Below are 25,991 nucleotides of genomic sequence, written 5' to 3' on the forward strand. Positions count from 1 at the left end.
TGGGCGCTGCGGCCTTTCTCGGGAGGTCTTCCCTGGCTGGAGGGAGGTTGGGGGGAGCACTCGCACCTGCATCAACAAACTTCATGGCCAGCTTGCTCATTTTTTCTCCTGGAAACCCACTGTCTTTCCTAAATAAACCCTGTAAAGCCCTGTTCTCCCTCTGGCTTCCTCCCAGGAAGTCAGGTTCTAAGCCCCGCCCTTAATTCACATGCACGTGAACAATCCCACGTGTTGAATATTCTCATTGACAAGCAGAAGCAGCTGCTCGGATTCATCTGCCTTTGGTCAGTTCATTAGAAGGCTCCAAATCACCGGACCTAAATGGGGAGAGGAAAGGGTTCTCCCCTTAGCAGCCCTGTGAATAGCAGTAGGACCCATCAACTGCCCCCCCCCCCCCCCCCGGCCCCCGACCCTCTCCGGAACAGGAACCTAGGGAGGCCACAGCCATTCCAGTTTGAGGGTGCCCGAGTGACCCATGTCTGTGCCAAGGGGCTGGCGAGAAGCCACCAAGCCCGGTCTTAAAGCCGAGTGTCCACCTGAACTTGCGGGTGAGGGGCCCCCCAGCCGGGCCCGGCTTGCACGACTGCTCAGCACCGTTACTATCCTGCAAGGAGGTGGCTTCCGACCGCCGTCAAGCCCCGCGTTGGCCGGGCCGGGCCGGGCCGGGCCTCCGGGCTTCTGCCCCTGGAGCAGCGCCCGGCTCACCGAGGCGCCTTCGCTTCCCGACCGCCTCCGCTCCAGGGGTCAGGACACGGGGCTCCGAGCCGGCCCAGCGGCCTGACAGTGGGGCTCCACCTGGGGCTCAGTGCGGGCGGAGGTATCCTTAGGAAATCAAGCGTAAAAGGGACCCGAGACCTGACATGCGGCCGGCCCTGCCGGAGGCGGCTGCAGCGGCCCGGAGCAGTGCTCTGTGCTGCCCGCCGCTGGGCTCCGACGCCGGGGCACCCTGCCGGCCGCGCACGCCCCGCCCGAGGGCACGTCCGGCCGAGGGCGCGCGGCGACCCCCGGGCCCGCTTACCTGTCGCCTGGGCGAGGGGCGAACGGGGGCCTCCTCGGGGGAGGCGCGGCCGCGGGGCCCGGATCTGGGCGCCCCCAGGTCGCGGCCGGAGCGGGGACCGAGGGGGCCCGCGGACGCCGCCAGCAGCCCCGTCCGTTCCCGGAGCCGAGCCCCTCCCCCGGGGAGCGGCGGGCGGGCTCCCCTCGGGCCCCAGCGCGGCGCGGCCGCGGGAGCCGAAAACGCCCGCGCCAGAGCCCGCGCCAGAGCCAGTGAGGCCGGTCTCGCGGGTGGGACCCCCCACCTGCGCTTCGTGAAGGTTCTCCGGGGGATTCATCCGTGCAGCCCCTGCGATCCATCGTCTAAAAGGATTAAACCGTCCTACGAGAGAGCTTCCAGCGCGTCCGAAGTCGAGAGGGGATTGCAAAGACCCATTTTATGAAATGATCAGAGAGTCTAGTGTAAAAAGTCAAACGAAAGGGGCGTCTTACGTTGTCGCTGACTTTTTAGGTTTGGGTTTTGAAAATTGGTCTCAAGTACCGGCATAAAAACCCAACCGCCCCTTAAAAACCTTGCATTGACTACACGTGCATTGTGTCAACAAATACCTCCCCTTTTCCAAATGTGCTTAAAAAACAACAACAAAAAAGTGTGTCAAAGAAAAGGTGAATTTTGCTGTAGTCTGCTGTAATTTGTCCCCCCTCCCAAAAAGGCTAGCCAAGCAAATTTGAATCTGCGAATGTCCCCAAGATGCAATCTGTACACTCCAAGCTACTCCTTAGCAAATGCAAAGGATGACAAGTGTCAGTACTTCATACAACTATATTTAATAAGTTGTTATTACAGAAAAAAAATGAAGTCCAAACTACAAAGTTTAAGCAGTTGTAAGCAATAGCTGCATTGAGCTCCATGTGTAGTCACAGTACTGCAGTTCCATACAAGCAATATTCGTCCAAGCCCCAAAGGCGGAAGCTGAGTAAGGGTTACTAGCAAAAACAATCTAAGAGAACAGGTAATAAAAGATACAATACATTTAAAATTAGTTGTTAGTTGAAAAACAAATACAGAGATCTTAGCTGTGAACACTCTAAAAGTTATGTCCATTATTTTGACAGCAAAAATACAAATACCTAATACTTTATACCCCAACAGAACTATATCCAGAAAAGAAAGAGAGCAGAAGTTATCCTGTATTAGCACCCGAGTTTTCTACTTGTTGCCATTAGCATCGTCATACGAATTTAAACATCCCCAAATCACATATCCACTTCTTGATCCATTTTGGGGTATAAAGTCAACAGCATTAATTATAAAATACTTTGTGGTAAAATGGAACACTATTGCAGCTGAGATAGAGAAATTTGGTTATCATATAAAAAAAGAAAACAACCCAAAATGTTAGCTGACATACCATACAAACTGGTGAAAAAGCAACATTCCATACAAATAAGCCAGTTTTAACAAAAAGATACTTTTTTTTTTTCACTAATCTGTGACTAATCTTTCACTCAAACCTTGCAAGTAGAGATGTCACAATACTCAAATATTTAGGTAGGAGCTTTACCCAGTTAAATGCCATTTTGTTGCTAATATAGTAGATAAAATGAAAACTAGCAGTTACTTGCTAATTGCATAAATGCAGTACACTCTGCATGAGCCCATGCCTCACTAACAAGCTATAGAACACAAGAAATAGGCAGAAATCTAAGCATAATCTTTATAGCACTAAGCAAGAATTTCCAATTTCTTTTCTTCTGTTCCTAATCATTTATTTGTAGTTAAAATGTAAAATTCCAACCCGTAGTACCCACTTTGAGTCAAAATTTTACATCATGACTTGATCTAATCTATATATTATTTACAGAACTGAATACATAGAGCACACCCAAGAGCCAACTCTGGACACACGTTCCTCCAAGTTATTGATGAGCTCGGCTCCGTGGCAACGGAGCTGCAAGAGGCCATCAAGGACTCGTAGAAACACCATCGTCTAGAGCAAGTCATCGAATGTTCTGTTTACGCAGCACCAGTCTCGCAGTCGTAGAGGACTAAGTGTCGGTGCCATTACGTGACACGGGGCCTCGCCGGCACGGCTTCCGGGGGGCGGGGTGTTGGCAGAGCAGGAGGGCGGGCAGCTCGTGCTCCGGGCGGCCCGAGGTCGCCACGGTGAGGGGCACGCGGGGGCACCGTCACGGGGCGGGTGGGGTCGGGGAAGACGGGGGCGGAGACCGTCCATGTCCAGTGGTGACGGCCGAGGGCGCTTCCTCAGCCAGCCGGCCCCGCCGCACACACCCTCGGAGGCGGCGGCGCCGCCCCGCAGCCTCCCCCGCTCTCGGGCGCCCCCAGCCGTCGCCACTGTGCATGCACGGAGGCTGCGGCCCGCAGCGAGGCCGGCTCTCGCCCCCGCTGCGGCTCCCCTCGCGCCCCCACCCGTGCGCGCGCACAGGACGGAACGCGGAGTCCAGGGGAGCCCAAGGCAGCGCTCCGGTGGCCTAGCCGGGTGTCCAGGCTGGCGGTGCTCGGCGGGGCTGGCTCCGCCGTCCGGGCCCCCGACTCGGCTGCACCTGGGGCTGTATAAATCCGCTGCGACAGCCCTAGACAACCGTACTGTGACATCCCTAGTCTTACACTAAACCACTGTAATAAAGGAAAAGGCTTGTCAAAATCTCACATGTTCTGCTCATTCTGTCATTTTATTACCCAATTATCCATTACATTTTCCAATCGCTTTACATAACCAACCATGTTCATCGTTGTCACACTATTGTAAACCACATCAGCAAGTTAATACATAAAGCTTTGCATTTCAAAAAACTAGACACTTTAGTAACAATATTACAAAGGTTTTAGCTTCAAAAATAACTGAAAATGAAAAAAATAAACTTTTAAAGAATTAGCATCATAAAATTAATTTATTCCAAGTAAAAATACAAAATAATATTATGACATTGACCAGATATGAAAGTCCCTCCCAGAAACAACTCTAGTAATGATTGAGAAAGCACTCCTTAAAGAAAATACGAAATAAAATGAAAAATATGTAAATATGTTTAATTTTTTTCTTAGCAAAAAATCTTTCTAAAAATAACAATGAAAATTTGTCTCAGTACAAAGGCTACATTACTATTGAAAAAATACCAGCATGAAGAAAAGGTACATATTTGACAGTAGAAAAATGATTTCAGTGAATCACAATGTCTAAAGTTTGCAATGAAAATAAATCTGCAATAAAGATTTATGCCTTTTTTCTTTTCTTTTTTTTTCTATTTTTTATACAAACAGTACAAACAGTATTGCACATAACAACAAATAGTCGAGGTTAGGTTATAGCCTTCAAAAAATCGACTAGTTCAAGTGTCACATCAAGGAAAGGCCACAACAGGACCTGTGATACCCAGGGGCTTCCCAGTCAAGTTGCAGGTCAGAACACCTCTTGTGTTTTAAAAAATAATTTTTTTGAAGGACCCTCTCTTTTAATATAACATTAACAACTTGGGGGCACATTTATTTACAAAACAAAAGGGAACATGTTATAATTTAATAAACTAAAAAAGTTCTCTTTAAAAAAATACAAACAGAAGAACTCTTTCACAATCCTGGTCAGCCGAGCACAATCAACACTTGATTATAAATATACAAATGAAGGGAAAGTAGTCTCCACCATCTATCCACAACTTTCAGCACCAAAGGGAGTTTATTCTTTGTAACCTATTCTTCATGACAATGGTTTTCACCTCCACATCAGCTTCCCGCTGTACAAAGCTTCCAGCTTTTTTTTTTTTTTTTTTTAGATCTCAGTGTTGTTTTAGTACATGAAAGAGGGGTGCTTCTTCAAAAAGTTTTGCTTCTTTCACATAATTAGGTAGATTTCTGTAGGTTAGATATGATCTTTAATATTATAGTTATAAAGCTCTAACTTCTTCATTTTCAAAAAACACAAATAAGCATGAAAAAAATAAAGTTACCCATCTGTTAAATCATTTTTTCTTGCAGAATTAAATTAATATATATTTTTCTGAATAAACTTACTTAGAAAATATCATTTTCTTTCCTATATTTCAAAATTGAGGTATTGCAAAAGATCATGTCAGTCAGAAAGCATGCCTTTTTCCTTAAAAACAAACAAACAAAAAAATCTTCAGCCAACTTTTGAAAACTGTCTAGAATACAAAAAGTAGTAGTGCATAACAAAATTTCTTGTACAGATGAAAAAAACCACAAACATAGAAAAAAACAAACAGAAAACCACAGCTGGGCTGGAAAAAAGCAATTATTACCAAAAAGCCCAGAGGTAACCTCAAAAGGGGAGAATTCTAATATGCATTTTTAATCCAGTAAAAAACTATTTTGTTTTTTCCTTTTTGAAAACAAACTATAGTTTGAAAGCTGGTAATTGCAACTAAACACTGGAGAAACAAAACAAAACAAAAAACAAGCAGTATTAACTTAAGACACAGGACAAGGACATCACAGCACATAAAACACAGCGACTTAAATCTATTCTGCAGTGTCATATCCAGTCAGATTGTCCCCAGAATTCCAAAACATAGGAAGAAGATAAAAAAAAAAAAGAAAAAGAAAAAGAAAAGAAAGATTTACATAGTCTCACAATCATTGTGTTTATATATTACTATCTGCAGCCCAAGAGTGAATGCTAAAAAAATGTCCACGGTCATTATAGCAGGTCTTAGTTCTATTCAAGCTTTACAGGATAAATCCAGGGAATTAAGTAATTTCTCACCCAGACAACCAACCCTGCCCAGGCCATCTTGTTTTGGAGAGACATTTCTTTAGCATCACTGCCACGCAACTTTCTTAAAATGTGCCTAGTCTGTCAATCTGACATCTTATCTCTATATACTGTATATATTCCTAGTGTTTGTAAGCTAAGATGAGCTCTTTGGTTTTCTGGACAAGGTCTGAAGCTAATGTAAAATGGTGCGAGCACTAGGAGATTGTAACTAAGAGCTCATGTGTTAGTTAATAGTATACCAGTTATGAACTGTCAAGTTCGTTAATGTCTGACACAGAGGCTTTAAACAGTTAAGTTTGATCACAGTTAGACATAATCACTTTACTATATAAAATAAATTGCACAATATATAACAGAGCACCGCAAAGTACTTCATCTACCATCCACAAATTTGCTTTAAGAATATCCTACACCTAGGTTTTATATTGGTTGTAATATAGGTCATTCTGTTATGGGCTCTTCCTAATTTCAGAAGCATTCCATTTATTGAGGCATGCCTTCCTCCAGTCAATTACCAATTCTTTTGAGTGAAAAAAACTCTTAAAAAATCAGTATTTTATAGCTTATATAGATTCTTAATTTGTGCATTGTGGGAAGGTTTTATACTAGACATTGGATATAAAATTTATTGCATGCAGCAACCTGATTAAGTAAACATGCAGTCAGAAATAGTGACCTTCCGTTGAAGCTTTCTGTTGTCTACTCTGATCTCCTTTCGGCAGCTGATTCTACCCCTAAATCACAAACATGTGTTGTTGGGTTTCTTTAAATTGATACCTTAGCCTGAAGAGAGTATTATGGTATTAATAATACCATCTTAATAGCAGCAAAAGCTATTGCAGCATAAATTTACATAACACTAAAAGATCTAATCAAAATCCTCAGCAAAACAAAAATCAAACATGAAGGAAAAATAAAGATTCAGCTTATGAGGTATCCTTACATGTCAAAATAGAAAACTAAAGGCCTATTTTCATTAAGGGTTACCCTTACTCTAAATGACCCCAACTAATGATTGCTGAACTGTTGTGAAGTTTTTGCTACATCTGCCACCTACTCATGAGTATTACCTTTGGTAAGTCTTCTCCTAGGGGCAACTCTCTAAGTTTCTGAAAATAAGTGCATGCTCCAGTTCAAAAACAATCAGAACAACAACAACAACAACAACAACACAACAAAAAAAAAATCACAGACGTCAACCTGATGGCCGCTGATGAGAATGGCAGTCTACGAGTGACAAATCAGGTGTAAGAAATTAAGGTACCAAGCAGACAAAGGTGTGAATCAAAGTGCAAATCAGTACCGTTATACACTCTGCAATTCTGCATTATACTGGACTGAGTTCAGTAATATGACTGTAAATAATAGTAATAATAAAAAGACCCATTTCTTCTTTAAAAATCGAGAACGAATGCACAGATTTCCAGAACACTGTAAGCCCTGAGGCAGTGCCCTCTCTTTTTCCCTCCTTGTTATCTACTCCAGTACTTGTGGCTGGGTCTGCCCTGGGCTCAGCTCCAGCGAAACGGGACATGCCGAGGGCGGTCGCCTCCCTCCTTCACTAGCGGTTTGTGGAACTCCCGCCCCGCACGGGAGTGTATGCTCGCCCAGCAGTATTCACAGTAATACTGCAGACAGGTGACGTTGGCACAGAAGAACGGGGCAAACTTCCCGCCACAGCGCGTGCCCTGGCACTCATCACACATCTGATCATCCAGCACATATGGCTTCACTTCCACCTGTACCCAAAGAGAAGAGACAGGAAAACATGTTTAGCAAAGCTTCATCATGTTTCTTCCTTTGAGGACTTACAGTATAGCTTAAGGTGTGTCAGGCAGACAAAGGTGTGAGTCAAAGTACAAATCAGTACTTTGAATTCAGTGGTACTGGACGGCACCTGAGAGTCTGCGCTTTGTGTGTTTTTTTTTTTTAAGATTTTATTTATTTTATTCATGAGAAAGAGAGAGACAGAGAGGTAGAGACACAGGCAGAGGGAGAAGCAGGCTCCACACAGGGAGCCTGACATGGGATTCGACTCCGAGTCTCCAGGATCAGGCCCTGGGCCGAAGGTGGCGCTAAACCGCTGAGCCACCTGGGCTGCCCGAGTCTTCACTTTGGAATTGGTTGATTTACAGGTTGTGTGATCACAGGCAAATTCTTAACCTCCCTCTGCATTTGTTCGCTTTTCGCTCTGTGAATCTGTAAAATGGGTATATTTTATACATAGTAGTGCACACATATTTGCATATCTGTAAAATGGGCACAATGATGCCCGCCTCCAAGGGTGCTGCTGCAGGTCAAGAGAGGTAGTGCATATACAAGGACCTGGATCCGGAAGGCCAGGCGGCATTGGCCATTGGGGGCGAGAGAGAAAGGGGGTCAGGAAGAGGAACCAGCTGGGACAAAGCTCACAAACAGGCACAGGCAAGGAGTGAAGTTGGGGAATGGTGTGGTGTGAGCCAGCCCGGCGGGGCATAGTCACACTGGCTGGCAAGACAGGCTGGGATGTGATACCACAGCGAGGCTCGAGGCCTTAGTGTTTTAGTGACAAGGCTTCCAAAAGTCTGTCATCCCAGGTCTATCACACCATGCCCAAGGGACTAGAGGGAAAAGTGGAGGGGACTAGTGACCTGCTAAGCTATAATAATTGAGACTTTCATATTTTTTGGACTTTATTCCTTAATCTCCTATCACAGCCCTTCAGGGGACAATTCATAATTTAAACAAAGCAATGTGGTATAGTGGAAACCAAAAGCAAGGAAGAACAAAGTTGCCAGAGTTTTCCCTATGCCCTCTTCCTAGAACCGCAGAAAAGGGACATCATTCGTGTTTGCATCTTGAATGTTAGAAATTAGCACAAAGGTGACAAGTCTGTGATCGGCCCCTTCCCATGCAGCCCTCCAGGACGATTCTGGGGAAGAGTGACACCATGGCTACTAGAGAGACAAGGACACTGGGCTTTGGGACAGGGGGTAACTGCCTGGCGATTCCACCTGCTTCTGGGTGCAGCCAGGAGGTTCTAGCAGGGCACGAGCAGGGCAGCAGGGTGGACAGAACGGGGTGAGCAGGAAAGATGGCCTACCTAGGATCAGACACTCAACTTTCCTGGCTCCTCTCCTCCATGGGAAGGCCCCTCTGCTGGCCTCCTCTGGAGTTCTGTCTCTGGCCATGAGCTCCAGTCCACAGGACCAATGGCCAGCCAGGTACTCCAACTTGGAAGACCCGCCTGAGAAGACCTGTAGCAGCTCTTGGTTACCCAGGGGGAAATGTCCTCTGGCTGGAGTTCCCTTCCTCCAATCTCCTCCCCCTCTTCAACCTGACAAGTTAGTGAATGGGCTTCAAAAACATCTTTTGCGTTGATCTCTGCATCATAATTAAATCTGTACTGGGGGCAGCCCAGGTGGCTCAGCGGTTAAGTGCTGCCTTCAGCCCAGGGCCTGATCCTGGAGACCTGGGATCGAGTCCGACATCGGGCTTTCTGCATGGAGCCTGCTTCTCCCTCTGCCTGTGTCCCTACCTCTCTCTCTCTGTATCTCTCATGAATAAATAAATAAAATCTTAAAAAAAAAAACAAAACAAAACTGTAGTGCCTCTGGGCCACGTCAGTAGCTACGCAACCTGAGGCAAATTTCTCTTAGGCAAGGCCACTCTGAGCCTAGTCCTCATCTGTGCACTGGGGGAAAAGGAGAATTCACACCTGATGGGGTTCCTAGGGGGATTAAATGAGGTCAATATCATAAAGCTGCAGAACAGGCCTGGCTTGGTTTGGATTCCTCCTGCATCCCTTCTAGTCCTGGCCATCCCAGCCTGTCCCAGGTACGTTCACTACTGACAGACAGCCTCTGCACCAGCCACCAAGCTCCAGGCCTTCCCTGGCTCCCCCAATGACATGCTGACCTTTCAGTTAATCTGCTCGCAGTGTTCCTTCCCTGGTCACAAGCTATTCCAATTCTTCAGTGCTGACAGGAGTAGGCCAAGCTGCCTGAGTCTGACAGGGTGCTCTGCTTCCCAGGACTCAGACATAAGCTGGAGGCTGCACCATCTGCCCCAGGCTCCTTAGCTGGGCCCCAACTCAAACTCCACCTGGGCTCTACCTTTACTTGTACCTTCTTTCCACCTTAAATGCTCAATCCACTCAATTTTATGTACCTACTGAGAGGCCAGGTCTTTTCTTTTTTTTAAAGATAGATTTATTTATTTATTTATTTATTTATTTATTTATTTATTTATTTAATATTTACCTATTCATGAGAGACACACAGAGAGAGACAGAGAAAGAGAGAGGCAGAGACACAGGCAGAGAGAGAAGCAGGCTCCATGCAGGGAACCTGACATGGGACTTGATCCCAAGGTCTCCAGGATCACACCCTGGGCCGAAGGTGGCGCTTAACCGCTGGGATGCGTGGTCTTTTCTTTTTAACATAAAATTAACAATTTTAAAGTGATCATTCAGTACCATGCACAACCACCCCCTCTATCTAGTCCCAAAACAGCTTCATCCCCCAAAGGAGATCCATTGCCTACCGAACAGTTATCCCTCCTCTTGCTTCCCCAACCCCTGTCGATGGCCTGCCTGCCTTCTTTCCCTATGGATTTACCTATTCTAGATATTATATATGAATGGCATCACACAGTATGTGATCTTTTGTGTCTGAGATCTTTCACTTATTATCACCATAAGTTGAGGTTCAATCCATGATGTAGCATGCAGCAGTATTTTCTTTTTGACTGAATATTTCATTATACATGTGTATGTGTGTGACAGACAGACACACACACACACACACACACACACATTTTGTCTATCCATTCACTCACTGATGGGGAGGTTTCCACCTCTTGGCTACTGTAAATGGCGCTGCTATGAACATGTACGTACGTGTATTTGTTTGAACACTGGTTTTCAATTCTTTTGAGTATATACCTAGAAGTAGAACTGCTGGGCATATGGCAATTCTATGTTTAACTTTTTGAGGAACTGCCCAATTATTTTCTATAGAGGCTGTACCATTTTACACTCCCACCAGCAGTGTCCCAGGGTTCTAATTTCTTTACATTCTCATCAACACTTGTTGTTTTCCATTTTTGTGATCTACCATCCTAGTAGGTGTGAAGATGTATTTCACTGTGGCTTGATTTGCATTTCTCTACTGACTAATGACACTGAACATCTTTTCATGTGCTTGCTGGCCACATGTATATCTTCTTTGGAAAAAGGTCTAATCAGTATGAATATATTAAGTGCTCTGGATTGTTCACTTTAAAATGGTTAATTTTTCATGACTTGATCTCAATTAAAAAAATTAATTTAAGCTCTTAAAAAAACTGGAGGGGGAAAACCCATATAACTAACTATATTCTATTATCATTTTTTATACCTAAACAAAAGTAACCTTTAAAAAAATTACCAAAATGTCTCTCTGTGCTAGACTTGAATCTCCTTAGTTGCTCTTTTCATATCTGTATGTATTATAAACAGCTATTGTCATTCTAGAACTGGACAATCCCCTGCCCATTTTTAAATTGTATTGTCTGTTTGTTCTTGAGTTGTAAGTTCTTTATATCTGCTAGATACTAGACTTCCATTAGACATATGATTTGCAAATATTTTCTAAATTATTTTACTTTGCTGACAAGGTCTTTTGATGCACAGAAGTTTTTAATTTTGATGAAGTCCAATTTATCTATTTTTTTCTTTTGTTGCTCTTCCTTTTGATGTCATATCTAAGACTCTACTGCCAAGTCCAAGGTCATAAAGATTTACCCATTTCCTTCTAAGAGTTTTATGGTTTTAGCTCCTGCATTTATGTTGATTTTTAGTTAATGTTGTATATAGTGTGAGGCACAGGTCTAACTTCATTCTTTTGCGTGTGGATATCCAGATACTTCAGCACCATTTGTTGAAGAGACTGTTCCTTACCCAATGAATGGCAACCTTGTCAAAAATCAATTACAGGCCCAGCCTTCCTTAACTATTTCAGTCCTACAGGGATCTATTCCCTTCTCCTTTGAGCTTAATACTCCTTATTGCTCCTCTGGCATTTCTTATCTAGAGCCTTTCCTTGGTCAACATCTCTCCTGAGCTTCAAGCAACTTGATGACAGAGTCCTGGAGCAAGACAGGACAGTGGCTGGTCCAAAGAAAAGGGTCTTCAGGGGTTGTGGACTCTTGTGGGAATGAGGCTATTGGCTTATGAGAGTATACCTAACTTGGCCTGATCTCCTTGCATCTGAAAGTCAACAAGGAATCAAAATGGTGGAATGAACCCCCTCTGCCCTGAAACTAGAGGATTATTGGTAGAGGCAGGGCATTCAGGGAACAGGTAGCAGCCTGCTTTTCCACCTCCTCAAGTCCAGGAGCTGAAGACCACTTTGCTACTACCACTATACTCAGGGTACTCCAGGTCAGAGAGAGAACTGGTCTGAACAAATAATTCACATTCAGCAAAAGAAAGCTGCTGGAGGAGAAAGACAATAGTCATTTAATTATAAATACAAATACAAACTTAAAAAGAGCATGTAAGGAGAATTTTTATTTATACAAATAAAAAAAAGCATGTAGATTCAAGTCTAGCACAAAGGAGATACTCTGGTAATATATATTTTTTAAAAAGGTTACTTTTGTTCAGGTGTAAAAATGGTATTGTGGTTGTATGGGTTTATCTTTCCTCTGTTTTTTTTTAAGAGCTTAATTTTTTAAAAGATTTTATTTATTTGAGAAAGAGAGCATAAGCAGGGGGAGGAGCAGAGAACATGTGAGAAGCAGACTCCCCACGTAGCAGGAAGCCTGAGACAGCTGGATCCTGAAATTGTGACCTGAGGTGAAGGCAGATCACAGATGCTTAACTGACTGAACCACTGAACCACTCAAGTGCTCTTAATTTTTTTAAATTGAGGTTAAATTCATTAAAAAATTAACTATTTTATTTCATTTATATTTTTAAAGATTTATTTGAGAGAGCTAGAGAGAGAGGGGAGGGGTAGAGGGAGAGAAATCCTTAAGCAGACTCCCTTCCGAGCATAGAGCAGGACATGGGGCTCAACCTTGAGATCATGACCTGAGCCAAAATCAAGAGTTGGCTGCCTGACTGAGCCACCCAGGTGCCCCTGAGTTTCTTAAAGGCACTCCCAAACCATTTGTAATTTTCGCCTTACCTTAATGCTACCCTACATGATGTTTTACTTGACTATCCAGATTGTTTTTCTCAATACACAGACATGTAGCTATTAAAATAAAAATGGATTTCTCTGTTAGTCAACTAAATCACCTGGAGTATCAATAAACTTTAACACACGGAGATACCAAGCTATTGGGATCATATTACTGATCTACACTTCCATTATTAAAGTCCAAATACTACAATCCTATGCAAAGCCAGTCTTATCATCAAATAGACCTTATGCTTTAAAGGGATTTGTAAGTACAGGAGATGAAAACTTCCTACACAGAGAATCTGGATTCATAACACACACCTAAAGGAGATGACCACACCCAAGGATGCTGACAAATATGTGGAACTTATTGATGAACTGTGAAAACCATTAAGGATAAGAAGGATTGATATGGATAAGCAGCTGTAAACTGGATAAAGGGAATAATATATTTAGAATGACAAAGAGAAAGCCATACCTGAACAAACCGTTCTCAGTGCTGACACTGTTTTGTATCTAACAAGCTAGAGAAAATATCTGTCTGGAGTTTTTTTGATATCAGTCAACAAAATGACCTTCCAATATAAATAAAGCAATGACTAAATAGCTCTTGGTGGCAGAGAGGAGATACCTAGGGAGAACATAAACAATTTACAGGTCCAGAATTCCCTCTTCTTGAGCCTGAAAGGTTGTAGAAATGAGAAGGGGGGCATTAGCCAAGATAAAAGCTCAGTTTGAATGATGTGCTAAAAGTCCTCTTAAGGACAGCTAAAGAATGGTCCCTGTTGTATTCTCCCCCATGGCCACAGGAACCACCAAATTAAGTCTGTCAGATACCTAGCAAGCCACCCCCAGGCAGGTAAGGCATGCTTAACAAGGGGCTAGAGGGTGAGTAGAAGCAAAGATTTTATTTTATTTTTTATTTTTTAAATAAATCCATGAGACACACACACACACACACACACACACACACACACACACACACACACACACAGGCAGAGACACAGGCAGAGGGAGAAGCAGGCTCCATGCAGGAAGCCTGACACGGGACTCGATCCCAGGACTCCAGGACCACGCCCCGGGCTAAAGGCAGGCGGCAAACCGCTGAGCCACCCAGGGATCCCCCAGAAGTAAAGATTTTAGATAATGGAGTCAGAGTGGACACATCAGAGAAAGAGGCCAACAGGTATATTTTGATAGGGATAAATGAAGAGGCTTGCTCAGAAGTCAGGTAGGCCATTTCTTATCATCTTGAACAACATGCTTCCTGGAAAAACCATTTTATTTGGTGTATTAAAGCTTGTAAACATGATGTGCTCCTAATGTCCTTGGCATGTGTCACAGAGTACATCTATCTATGCCTAAAAACCACAGTAACCTCATTAACATTCCCACCAAACTGGTGTCTTTACAGTTGCTAATATAAGTCCTCTACCAGCAGGCAATACTAAGACTGTTCAGACATAAATTTTCAGTTTTTCAACAGACCATGAGCTGGAATCCTGCTGTTTAGAAAGCAGATGACAGATGCCTAGGAAATTAAAGCAGTGATGTGAAAATGGCTTTTCTTTAGCAACAAAGTTATCCACAACCTTCCAGATATAGCAAATTCACAGTTATTAATTTTAGAAGCAATCTGGGGTAGATTAAAAAAAACATACGGGAAAGGGTTTGAATTTTCTTTTTACCTGATTTCAGGTAAAAAGATAGTAGGATAGGACCCACTGTCTTTCATATTCTTAAGTGTAAGGGGGAAGAAAGATTTTAAAATTGTCCTTGTGTCCTTCCCACAGCTCAGAATGTGCTTATGTTGACACCTTTGCCATATGTTTATAGAGTGCAGAGAGATAGGTGAGTGCTCTGTTTGGCCTTAAGGTAACTTGTTCATGAAACAAAGGGCCAGCTGACAGTATCCCACGCAATCCATAGATCCACTCCCTAGTCTGGTTTTTTCACACTGATTGAGAATGGGGCTGGGGTTGAGGATATAAACTAGTCCCAAACCAGGTTCTTAGCAGAACAGTGTATCATGTGGAGAACAAAGGGTACGAAAATCATTAAAAATCTGTGACATGCATAACTGCTATGGCTTCACCACCCTCTCAGAACACAGAAGCGTGGAGTGCCCTGGCTCTTTCCATTCACTGGCTATATCACAGTCTTGCAGGCCTCAGTTTCTCCTACCCTATGAGAGGTTTACACCAGCTCTTCCAAGTGAGAATGAGCACCCACCCACAAACTGCTAATTGACTTGGACTTCTGGGGTTAAAGAACTTGAATGTCCTACTAAGATAAGTACTTAGAAAAATGGAGGTGCTCATTTTCCCATTAGTATTCTCACAAACAGCCTATCCTCAAATATGAGCAGGAAAGAACAACATTAAATCATTCTAATGAGTTTTCATATTAAAAATTATTTCAATTCCAAGAGAAAAGACATAAAAAGAGAGAACAGGACAGGAGAAATCAAGGGTCAAGACTAGGAAGGAGAGACAAGACAAAATGGTTCCAGGCTCTTCAGAGAAGAGGGATATAGCTTTCTTTAAATTGCCCAAACTCCATTTAAAAAACTATTTCTAGTCAAAGGTTCTGAGATCCCCAGGGCTTCAAAATGAGCCCAGGAAGGATTACTTCAGATGACATTTGAACTCACTTCTGGGTGCTGCTTCCTCTCAAAGGGTCAAATCAAACATAGCTATAGCTACAGCTGGGAGGTTTTCAAGCCAGATCCAGCAGGGACCAGTAGCAGCGGCGGAATAAAAGCTGGGCTGTCAGAGCCCCAATACCAAGGCTGGGGGCAGAACTAGTCTAGGAACAGGCCATCATAACCTTCACATCTTTTGCTATTGAGTCATCATATATATTCCAGCTGTGGCTGAGGACACAGTGATCATCAGCATTTCTGTTCATATGGTTACTGGGTCATATTAATCTTCATGCAGGCTAAAAATATAAAGCCTCTGACAGTCTGTAGCTAAAATTCAGACCCAACATGTTTCTGGGAAGAGAGAAAAAAAGATTAAATATGTGAAATATTTGAAGTGCTTGCAAAGAAAGGTGCAATGGATAACATCTCATTAAATAAAAAATGGGTTATTCTAAAGTATGCAATTCAAAGCAAATATTATGCACTATGACTTAGCTATCACAATGTTCCCTAAATAAAATTATCAGAGAGCCTCAAATTAGCTAACTGAAAGGCAGTCTCTCTGGTCCTCTGCATTCAGCTAAAACAGAATGGTCACGGGAACATTATTTGTCAATCATATACTCATTTCAAAACTATGGATTTCCCTTCTCACATATATGGAGACTGGTATGTTAGAGAGAGAGACCAGATAATCTCAAGTAGTCAGAAGAACTATGGATACTAAAGGGAATCATCAAACACACCTTCAATGTCCCACTACCACCATGGACATACAGTTGTTCTTCTTCTGCCTCACTCCAACTCTCTGTAGATAGAAAATATATATCCAGCACCCCTTTCTGGGTATTTATTCAAAAGAATTGAAATCAGGCCCACATCCACTGCAGCATTATTCACAATAACCAAGATGTGGAAGCAACCTAAATGTCCATAGAACAATTAATGGATAAAGAAAACGTGCTCACACACACACACACACACACACACACACACGCAATGGGATATATTTATTCAGTCTTAAAAAGGACGGAAATCCTGACACACTCAACAACATGGATGAACCTTAAGGACATTATGCTAAGTGAAATAAGTCAGTCACAGAAGGATGAATGCTGCATAAATCCATTTATGTTTCTTTAAAAGCGCACATAAAATGCCATAAGTATCTTTGCCCTAAGTATTTTCACCAGAACATTTTTGTTGCATAACTAATTGGCTGTGAAGCAATTTTATTGTAAAAAAATAATGAGAAACAAAAAAAGGAACGTTCATTAAAAAGGACATAATGAAACATGAAAATGGTAATAAAATTAAAATGAATGTATTGTGAAATACAAAATATCTGAATACATTCAAAATGTATGGTGTAAATACATGGCAATATTGCACAAATAACTGATTTTATTTTGTGGATTATACCTAAGCATTTATCTTCAATGGCTTTCGTTCAGAGTATTAAACATTTCTTTTTGCTTGTTGATTCATCTCTTTGATATCATGCTTTTTCTTTTATTCACTGAAATTCTTTCCTCCATTAAGAGAGGTTATTAGGATGCATATTTGTGAGTGAGCTTTGTATTGCTTTGTGAAGCCCTTCTACACCATTGTTTGTTCTTGACATGTTGTCACATGTCCAATGACAGATGTTCCAAAGTTCTATGGGAAATGTGAGTTCAAAACTTTGTGCAACTGTGTAGACCATTAGGAGGGCTAAGATTTATATAATATAAAAATGGGAGTACTGCATCAATGGAGAAATGAAATCAAACTGTCAACCAGCTGATGACAACCAAACTGTCAAACCAAATTGTAGACCAGTTTTTTTTTTTAATTTTATTTTAGGGCAAAATTGCCTTAAGGCCAATTAGTTATGTGGTGAAAATGCTTGTGGCAAAAATATCTATGGCAAGATGCTTACAGGGAAAATACTGGACCTGTCAATTTATATGACAGATCTAAAGTAGTCAAACTCATAGAAAGTAGGAAGTAGAATGGTGGTTGCCAGGGACTGGGGATGGGAAAGTATCAGCTGTTCAAAGGGTATCAACTTTCAGTTAAGCAAGGTGAAAAACTTATAGAGATGTGCTCTACAACATAGTGCTTATAGTTAACAATACTGTATTGTACACTTAAAAACTGTTAAGAGGGTAGATCTCATGTGCTTTTTCACCACAATAAGAAAAAAAAGAAAATACATGGTAGGTAGGACACATTTGGGAAAAACAGGTTAAGAAAAGGAAAAACAATCACTACTTATTAAAAATAGAACTACCCTATGACCCAGTAATTGCGCTACTAGGTATTTACCCAGAGGAAATAAAAAACAGATTCAAAGGGGTATATGCACCCTGATGTTTATAGCAGCATTATCAACAATAGCCAAACTATGGAAAGAGCCCAAATGTTCACTGATTGATAAATGTAGAAAGAAGAATGGTGTACACACACACACACACACACACACACAGGAATACTACTCAGCCATCAAAAAGAAGGAAATCTTGCCATTTGCAATGACATGGATGGAACTAGAGGGTATTACACTATGTGAAACAAGTCAGCCAGAAAAAGACAAATACCGTATGACTTCACTCATATGTGGAAATAAGAAAAAACAGATGAACATATGGAAGGGGGAAAAGAAAAAAAGGAGAGAAACAAGGCATAGCGACTGTAAACAATAGGGAACAAACTGAGGGTTGATGGAGGGGAAGAGGTGGGAGAAATGGGCTAAATGGGTGATGGGTATTAAGGAGGGCACTGGTTGTGATAAGCACTGGGTGTTGTATGTAAGTGATCAATCACTAAATTCTACTCCTGAAATACCAATATTATACTACATGTTAACTAACTAGAATTTATTTATTAAAATATTTTATTAATTTAATTTAATTTATTTATTTATTCATGAGAGACACAGACCTAGGCAGAGGGAGACCTAGTATCCCTGTGGGGAGCCTGATGCAGGGATTTGATCCCAGGACCTCAGGATTACAATCTGAGCTAAAGGCAAAAGCTCAACAACTGAGCCACCCTGGTGCCCCAAATATTTTATGTATTTATTTGACAGAGAATGAGAGAGCCCAAGCAGAAGGAGAAGCAGGCTCCTTGATATGGGAGCTTGATCCCATGACCCAGGGATTATGATAAGAGCAAAGGAGAATGCTTAACTGACTGAGCCACCCAGGTGCTCTCTTACTTGCTTGCTTGCTTGGTTACTTACTTAATTCATTCATTCATTCATTCTAACTAGAATTTTAATAAAAATTGGAAACAACAATAGAACCTAAAACCAACACTACATACATAAACATACACTACATTCATTAAACTTCTGAATTTGAGCATGAAGAAATTGAAAACACAGTATTTTCTCAAGTGGGTCGCTTATAACATTATTCCCAAGAGATGGTAAATTTCAGAAGAGTTATATGATCAAAACATTTATGAAAAACTGCATTCTTTCTTGGGTCTTCACAATGAAGACTGATATATAAAAGATTCTAAGAAGTTCTAGAACATACCTGCTTATTTAATTTTCTTCAAGAAAGCATTTCCAAACTCATTTGACTCAGTAAAAGAGTTTTTTTAAAAAAATAAAATAGTCATTAAAATTGAAAGAGCCTCATGTTTTACACAGAACAATTTAGGAAATCATGGTTTAGGGGAACTAATTTTAGGGACAGATTTCAAGGCAGGCCAGACCTACCTACTGAGAGCTCCTTCTCTTCTTTCAAAAACTGAGCTAACCAACCAATGTTACCCCTGTCTTGCCTGACATAGATAACTCCTTTAATCATGTGAAATTCTAATTAATTGTCTTATGAGTACCTTCCAGAAGAGTTCAAATATTAGTCATGGTTTTGTGTAAATTAATATATTCTCAGTACCACTATATACTGAGTGCTTTAAGCTTTTAAAATTGCTTTCAATAGGGGCGCCTGAGTGGCTCAGTCGATTAAATGTCTGCCTTTGGTTCAGATCATGATCTCAGAGTCCTGAGATTGAGCCCCATATCAGGCTCCCTGACCAACAGGGAATCTGCTTCTCCCTCTTCCCCCTGCTCATGCTCTCTCGCGCACATTCTCTCTCTCTCATAAATAAGTAAATAAAATCTTTTTTGAAATCAATATAATTTTTTTTAAAAAAATCGCTTTCATCAACATACACACACCCATACACTATCCTTCCTTCAAATTTATACAGTAAGCGGTTTAGTGACAACTAAAGTCCAGATTGGCTGGTTTTACCCTTTATAGTAGTAAAAGGTCTCTGTGGGCTGAGTTGGCAGCTCATTGGCTTTAACCAATGTCTGCTGCATGACGAATTTCAAGTTCTAAATATCTAATTTACAAATTTCTAGGAAAGGGAGTCTAGGTGGCTCAGTCGGTTAAATGGCCAACTCATGATCTTGGCTTAGGTCATGATCTCAGGGTCATAGGTTTGAGCCCCACGTTGGAAGTCTGCTTCAGATTTTCTCTCCTCCTCTCCCTTTGCCCCTCTCCCCTGCTCACGTGCGCTCTCTCATAAATAAATACATACATACATACATACATAAATCTATCTTAAAAAAAATTCCAAGAGACAAAATGACCAAGTTGTGGTAAACAATAGCTGTATGTGAGGGGGGTCCCCTCAGATTTTTATAGAGAAATTGTTCATATTAATCAAATATGCTTTTGTTAGACTAAAGGAGATTCAACTGATTCTATCCTTATGAATTTTCTCAGGACCATACAGAGTAGACAAAAGGGTAGAAAATGGACATATAAAAAGATTACCTATTTTCTAATGATCTCATTTTTCACAGTACAAAAATCTTTCATACGTGTGAGTAGCCTAGCCTTGAGTTATAAAGAAACTGGATTTAGCAGAGCTTTCACATCCTAAGTGTTCCTTTGGCATCACTTCTAAAAATACCATTAAAACAGACAGAATGAGTACAGGTGCCCTCTTTTGCCCTTATTGTACTTAAATACTTTAAACTGTTCCAGTTTTTCACAGAAACACTGCTCATGGATTATAAGCAAAATTTAATTCTAACCTTCTACTCAACTTAAGGTTCAAAATCTTTTCATCATCAGAGAAATGATACTGGTAAAAATACTTTTTTTTCTGGACAGGACTTTCCTTCTTCCTTCAATCTTTTATATGGAAAATGTATTTAGGTGTTTACATCTATAAAAGGGACTTAAGAGTCTCTGTGTGTGTCTCGACAAATATCCAACCAGCACATTGGCAGACTGGCAGCTAATTTTTTTTTATTTTTAGCATCAACTTCCAACTATTTCATTGTCTCTATACTAAAGATCCTTAGTGGAACTAAGTAGGTACTTTATTTTTTTATTTTTTAAAGATTTATTTTTATTTATTTATGATAGAGAGAGAGAGAGAGAGAGAGAGAGAGAGAGAGAGAGAGAGGCAGAGACACAGGCAGAGGGAGAAACAGGCTCCATGCCAGGAGCCTGACGTGGGACTCGATCCCGGGACTCCAGGATTGCGCCCTGGGCCAAAGGCAGGTGCGAAACCGCTGAGCCACCCAGGGATGCTTTAAAGTAGGTGCTTTAAATGAAAAAAAGAGGGAGTCAACAATTAGCCTTGTATGCATGATTAGGCAACTGCACAATTTAAATAAGACAGGCTCAAGTCTCTGAAAAAAGTCCATGGTATTTTGATAGGGATTGCATTGAACGTGTAAATTGCCCTGGGTAGCATTGACATTTTCACAATATTAATTCTGCCAATCCATGAGCATGGAATATTTTTCCATCTCTTTGTGTCTTCCTCAATTTCTTTCAGAAGTGTTCTATAGTTTTTAGGGTATAGATCCTTTACCTCTTTGGTTAGGTATATTCCTAGGTATCTTATGCTTTTGGGTGCAATTGTAAATGGGATTGACTCCTTAATTTCTCTTTCTTCAGTCTCATTGTTAGTGTATAGGAATGCCATTGATTTCTGGGCATTGATTTTGTATCCTGCCACGCTACCAAATTGCATTATTGTAAGATTTGTGTGGAATCAGAAAAGACCCCGAATAGCCAGGGGAATTTTAAAAAAGAAAACCATAGCTGGGGGCATCACAATGCCAGATTTCAGGTTGTACTACAAAGCTGTGGTCATCAAGACAGTGTGGTACTGGCACAAAAACAGACACATAGACCAATGGAACAGAATAGAGAATCCAGAAATGGACCCTGAACTTTATGGTCAACTAATATTCGACAAAGGAGGAAAGACGATCCACTGGAAGAAAGACAGTCTCTTCAATAAATGGTGCTGGGAAAACTGGACATCCACATGCAGAAGAATGAAACTAGACCACTCTCTTGCACCATACACAAAGATAAACTCAAAATGGATGAAAGATTTAAATGTGAGACAAGACTCCATCAAAATCCTAGAGGAGAACACAGGCAACACCCTTTTTGAACTTGGCCACAGTAACTTCTTGCAAGATACATCCACGAAAACAAAAGAAACAAAAGCAAAAATGAACTATTGGGACTTCATCAAGATAAGAAGCTTTTGCACAGCAAAGGATACCATCAACAAAACTCAAAGACAACCTACAGAATGGGAGAAGATATTTGCAAATAACATATCAGATAAAGGGCTAGTTTCCAAAATCTATAAAGAACTTATTAAACTCAACACCAAAGAAACAAACAATCCAATCATGAAATGGGCAAAAGACATGAAGAGAAATCTCACAGAGGAAGACATAGACATGGCCAACATGCACATGAGAAAATGCTCTGCATCACTTGCCATCAGGGAAATACAAATCAAAACCACAATGAGATACCACCTCACACCAGTGAGAATGGGGAAAATTAATAAGGCAGGAAACAACAAATGTTGGAGAGGATGTGGAGAAAAGGGAACCCTCTTACACTGTTGGTGGGAATGTGAACTGGTGCAGCCACTCTGGAAAACTGTGTGGAGGTTCCTCAAAGAATTAAAAATAGACCTGCCCTACGACCCAGCAATTGCACTGTTAGGGATTTACCCCAAAGATTCAGATGCAATGAAACGCCGGGGCACCTGCACCCCGATGTTTCTAGCAGCCATGTCCACAATAGCCAAACTGTGGAAGGAGCCTCGGTGCCCATCGAAAGATGAATGGATAAAGAAGATGTGGTTTATGTATACAATGGAATATTACTCAGCCATTAGAAACAACAAATACCCACCATTTGCTTCAACGTGGATGGAACTGGAGGGTATTATGCTGAGTGAAGTAAGTCAATCGGAGAAGGACAAACAGTGTATGTTCTCACTCATTTGGGGAATATGAATAATAGTGAAGGGGAATATAAGGGAAGGGAGAAGAAATGTGTGGGAGATATCAGAAAGGGACACAGAACATAAAGACTCCTAACTCTGGGAAACGAACTAGGGGTGGTGGAAGGGGAGGAGGGCGGGGGGTGGGGGTGAATGGGTGACGGGCACGGAGGGGGACACTTGACGGGATGAGCACTGTGTGTTATTCTGTATGTTGGTAAATTGAACACCAATAAAAATTAATTTATTAAAAAAAAAAAGACAGGCTCAGCAATAGTACCAATCAATATTCTGCACAGGAAAAAAATTTTCCAAGATGCTTCTTCAATCTGTCATTGTCAGTCCAACAAACTGCAAAACAGATTGGTGTTCTTACTACTATTGGAAAAAAAAATCAATAAAATTAAGTCTCTAAAAGGTGGTAAGTTGTCCAAGGTCACACCAATACCAGGAGAAGAGCTAGGAGTGTTGACTCCGATCTCACAATTCCCAAGCCAGAACAGAACACTTCTTTGACTGTCGTCATGGTTCTCTGGTTGGTAAGGACAGAAGTGGGTATGGGGTGTTACCTCCACTAAGATACTGATGGTCATACCCCAGAAATGGTCCACCCTATTAGTGTTCTAGGGAACCTGTTACTCAGGAGTGCATCACATGCCTTGTCTGTGCCAAGGCAGAAGAGACCCTGAGAATTGCTGTGTTGTGCATCACACAATCTTAATATTGTCAACACGGGGACAAATTACCAATTGGCTGATAACTAGTGAATATTGGCCATCACATATGTATACTATAACCTTTAAAGTATTTATTTCAAGATGCTAACAATGTTTCCTTGAAAGTAAAAACTGAAGCATAAATTGATTTGTGTCATTTAAAACATTTTTTTTTATTTTCCCCACCCTTTGTGTCATTTATAATAATTTTTCATAATAACAATCATAATGGCACTTAAAATCCCATACATTTCCACCAAATGCTATAACCCAGTGGAGTTGCACTGGTTCACACGCACTTGTAAAAGATTTCATATGAAGACAACATAAAAGTGAAAATCAAAAGCAAAACAACTGCAAAAAGGCACAGAAAAATTTCCAGCTCATTTTGCTAATGTTAAAAATTACCTACAGACATATTAGAAACTCTTGATAACAAACCACAGATGTACTTTGCTCTGTGTAGAATATGTTCACCTGGGAAGTTAAGTGAACTACTGGAACATATACAAAACCCACAGAGGGACATGTAATCTAACTCAGAAGTTCTGAATCTAAGGTTTGTGGAAAAAGGACTTCATGGAAAAGTGAGTGTGAAGAAACATTAGACTGTAGGTGAGCCCAAGGTTCTGGGAGGGAGTTCCACAAGCAAAGGCAGCTCTGCCCTTAATTGACAGGTATCTTGAGTCTCCAAACCTCTCCTCTGTTGCAAAATAAAGGAGGTTAGAGCATGTTATACCTAAGGTTAAGTCCAGCTTTAATGTCAAAGAACACTTTTTGATATTCTAAATGTTTTTTTTAAGGCTTTACTTATTTATTTGAGATACAGTGCACATGCACACTCACGCACATGCACAAATAAGCAAGCAGGGGTGGGGTAGAGGGAGACAGAGAGAATCTCAAGCAGACCCCCACTGAGTGTGGAACCTGATGTGGACCCTATCTATCCCAGGACCCTGAGGTCATGACCTGAGCCAAAATCAAGATTCAGAAGCTTAACTGACTGAGCCACCTAGGCATCCTGCACAAGTGAGTGTTCTTAATGAAGTAGAAAAAGAAAGCTGTGCAAAGTCGGCAGCTGGAAATGCCAAAGGTTGCTACCTAAGGGCTTCCCATCAGAGCTACCTTTCGGTCGATATTCATTCAACAACTCACTTAGTTATTCATCTAAAAACAAATAATTAATGTGTGTCCACTATGTGTCAAGTATTAAGAATATAGTAGATAACATGAAAGACAGTAATTACCTTCATGGATTGAATAATCTAATAGGGTAGATGTACATTAAATGAAGCAATATTTCATTATGGAGGTATTTAAGGCTGCAAAGAAATGGTAGGTGGTATTACGACAATCACCTATGATGGAGATGTAAGCTCCACTGAAGAAAGGATTCCTAAAAATGTTATAATTAAGCTGAGACCCAAAGGGAAAGTGGGTGTTAGGCAGGCAGAAGAAGCAGTATGTAAAACAACCTTAAAAAAAATAGAGAAAAGACCAGTCGTGACTGCCTCAAGATGGGGAAGAGAGGGCCAAGGCAAAAGAAGTATACAGTGAATGGGGCAGCCCAGTTGGCGCAGCGGTTTAGCGCCGCCTGCAGCCCAGGGCGTGATCCTGGAGACCGTGGATTGAGTCCCACATCAGGCTCCCTGCATGGTGCCTGCTTCTCCCTCTGCCTGTGTCTCTGCCTCTCTCTCTAGCTGTGTCTCTTTGAATAAAAAAAAAAGAAGAAGAAGAAGCGTACAGTGCATGAAGGGTCATGTAGGGAATATTAATTAAGGATTTTGACTCTATTGTAATGGCAGTAGAACATAACCAAAAGGTTTAAAGGAGGGGAAGACATGATTCACATTATGATTTTAAAAGATCATTCTGGTTTTTATGTAAAGAATGCACTGGAGATTGGCTAAGCTGAACTGGGGAGACCAGTGGGGAAGCTCCTCTAGATGTCCAGATAAGAGATGAGTGACTCATTCCAGTATCCTTGACAGCTTTCCCTGGTCACATCCAGGCCTTGTCCCATACATCATCCTGATTTATTCTACACATTTACTGAGTGCCACCCATGTGCGGAGCATTCCCATTCAGACTTTTGGGTACATGTGGCAGAATCAAAACCCTGGCAATTCTGGAAGGAAGTACCATTAGAAGCCCCTTTCACCTCTATGAGTCCTCCCATTGCCAACCATACCACAGCAAGAAGTTTGTTGATGTGTAGATTTATCAGCCAACTTGAATAAGTCACATACTCTTGGGGGAGTCTAATTACAGCCAAAGCTGGCTCCGAAGCTTACCCCAGCAGCCTGGGCTACCTTGTTCCTGTGACTTCAAGGAATACAGGTTAAATAAGGAGGGTCTTCTTCCTATAATAACCAAACAGGATAAATGCAGTGTCCCCACTCCCTCCCTCACTGGGGGTTATTGTTCAGTTAATTCTCTTACC

The 25,991-nt window shown here is 41.5% G+C and overlaps 1 protein-coding gene across 7 annotated transcripts in view; it reads right to left on the minus strand.

The window, feature by feature from the left end:
- Nucleotides 1-4,432: 4,432 nt before the first annotated feature.
- Nucleotides 4,433-25,991, minus strand: part of CPEB3 (cytoplasmic polyadenylation element binding protein 3) — a 199,305-nt gene continuing 177,746 nt past the window's right edge. For all 7 annotated transcript variants that reach the window (XM_055334401.1, XM_055334397.1, XM_055334398.1 and 4 more), the window contains one exon: nucleotides 4,433-7,486. In XM_055334401.1, coding sequence (XP_055190376.1) covers nucleotides 7,259-7,486 — 228 coding nt within the window. In that variant the 3' untranslated portion in view covers nucleotides 4,433-7,258. The remainder of the gene's footprint in view (nucleotides 7,487-25,991) is intronic.

Source organism: Nyctereutes procyonoides, unplaced genomic scaffold, assembly GCF_905146905.1.
Source record: "Nyctereutes procyonoides isolate TBG_1078 unplaced genomic scaffold, NYPRO_anot_genome, whole genome shotgun sequence".
Classification (NCBI taxonomy): Eukaryota; Metazoa; Chordata; class Mammalia; order Carnivora; family Canidae; genus Nyctereutes; species Nyctereutes procyonoides.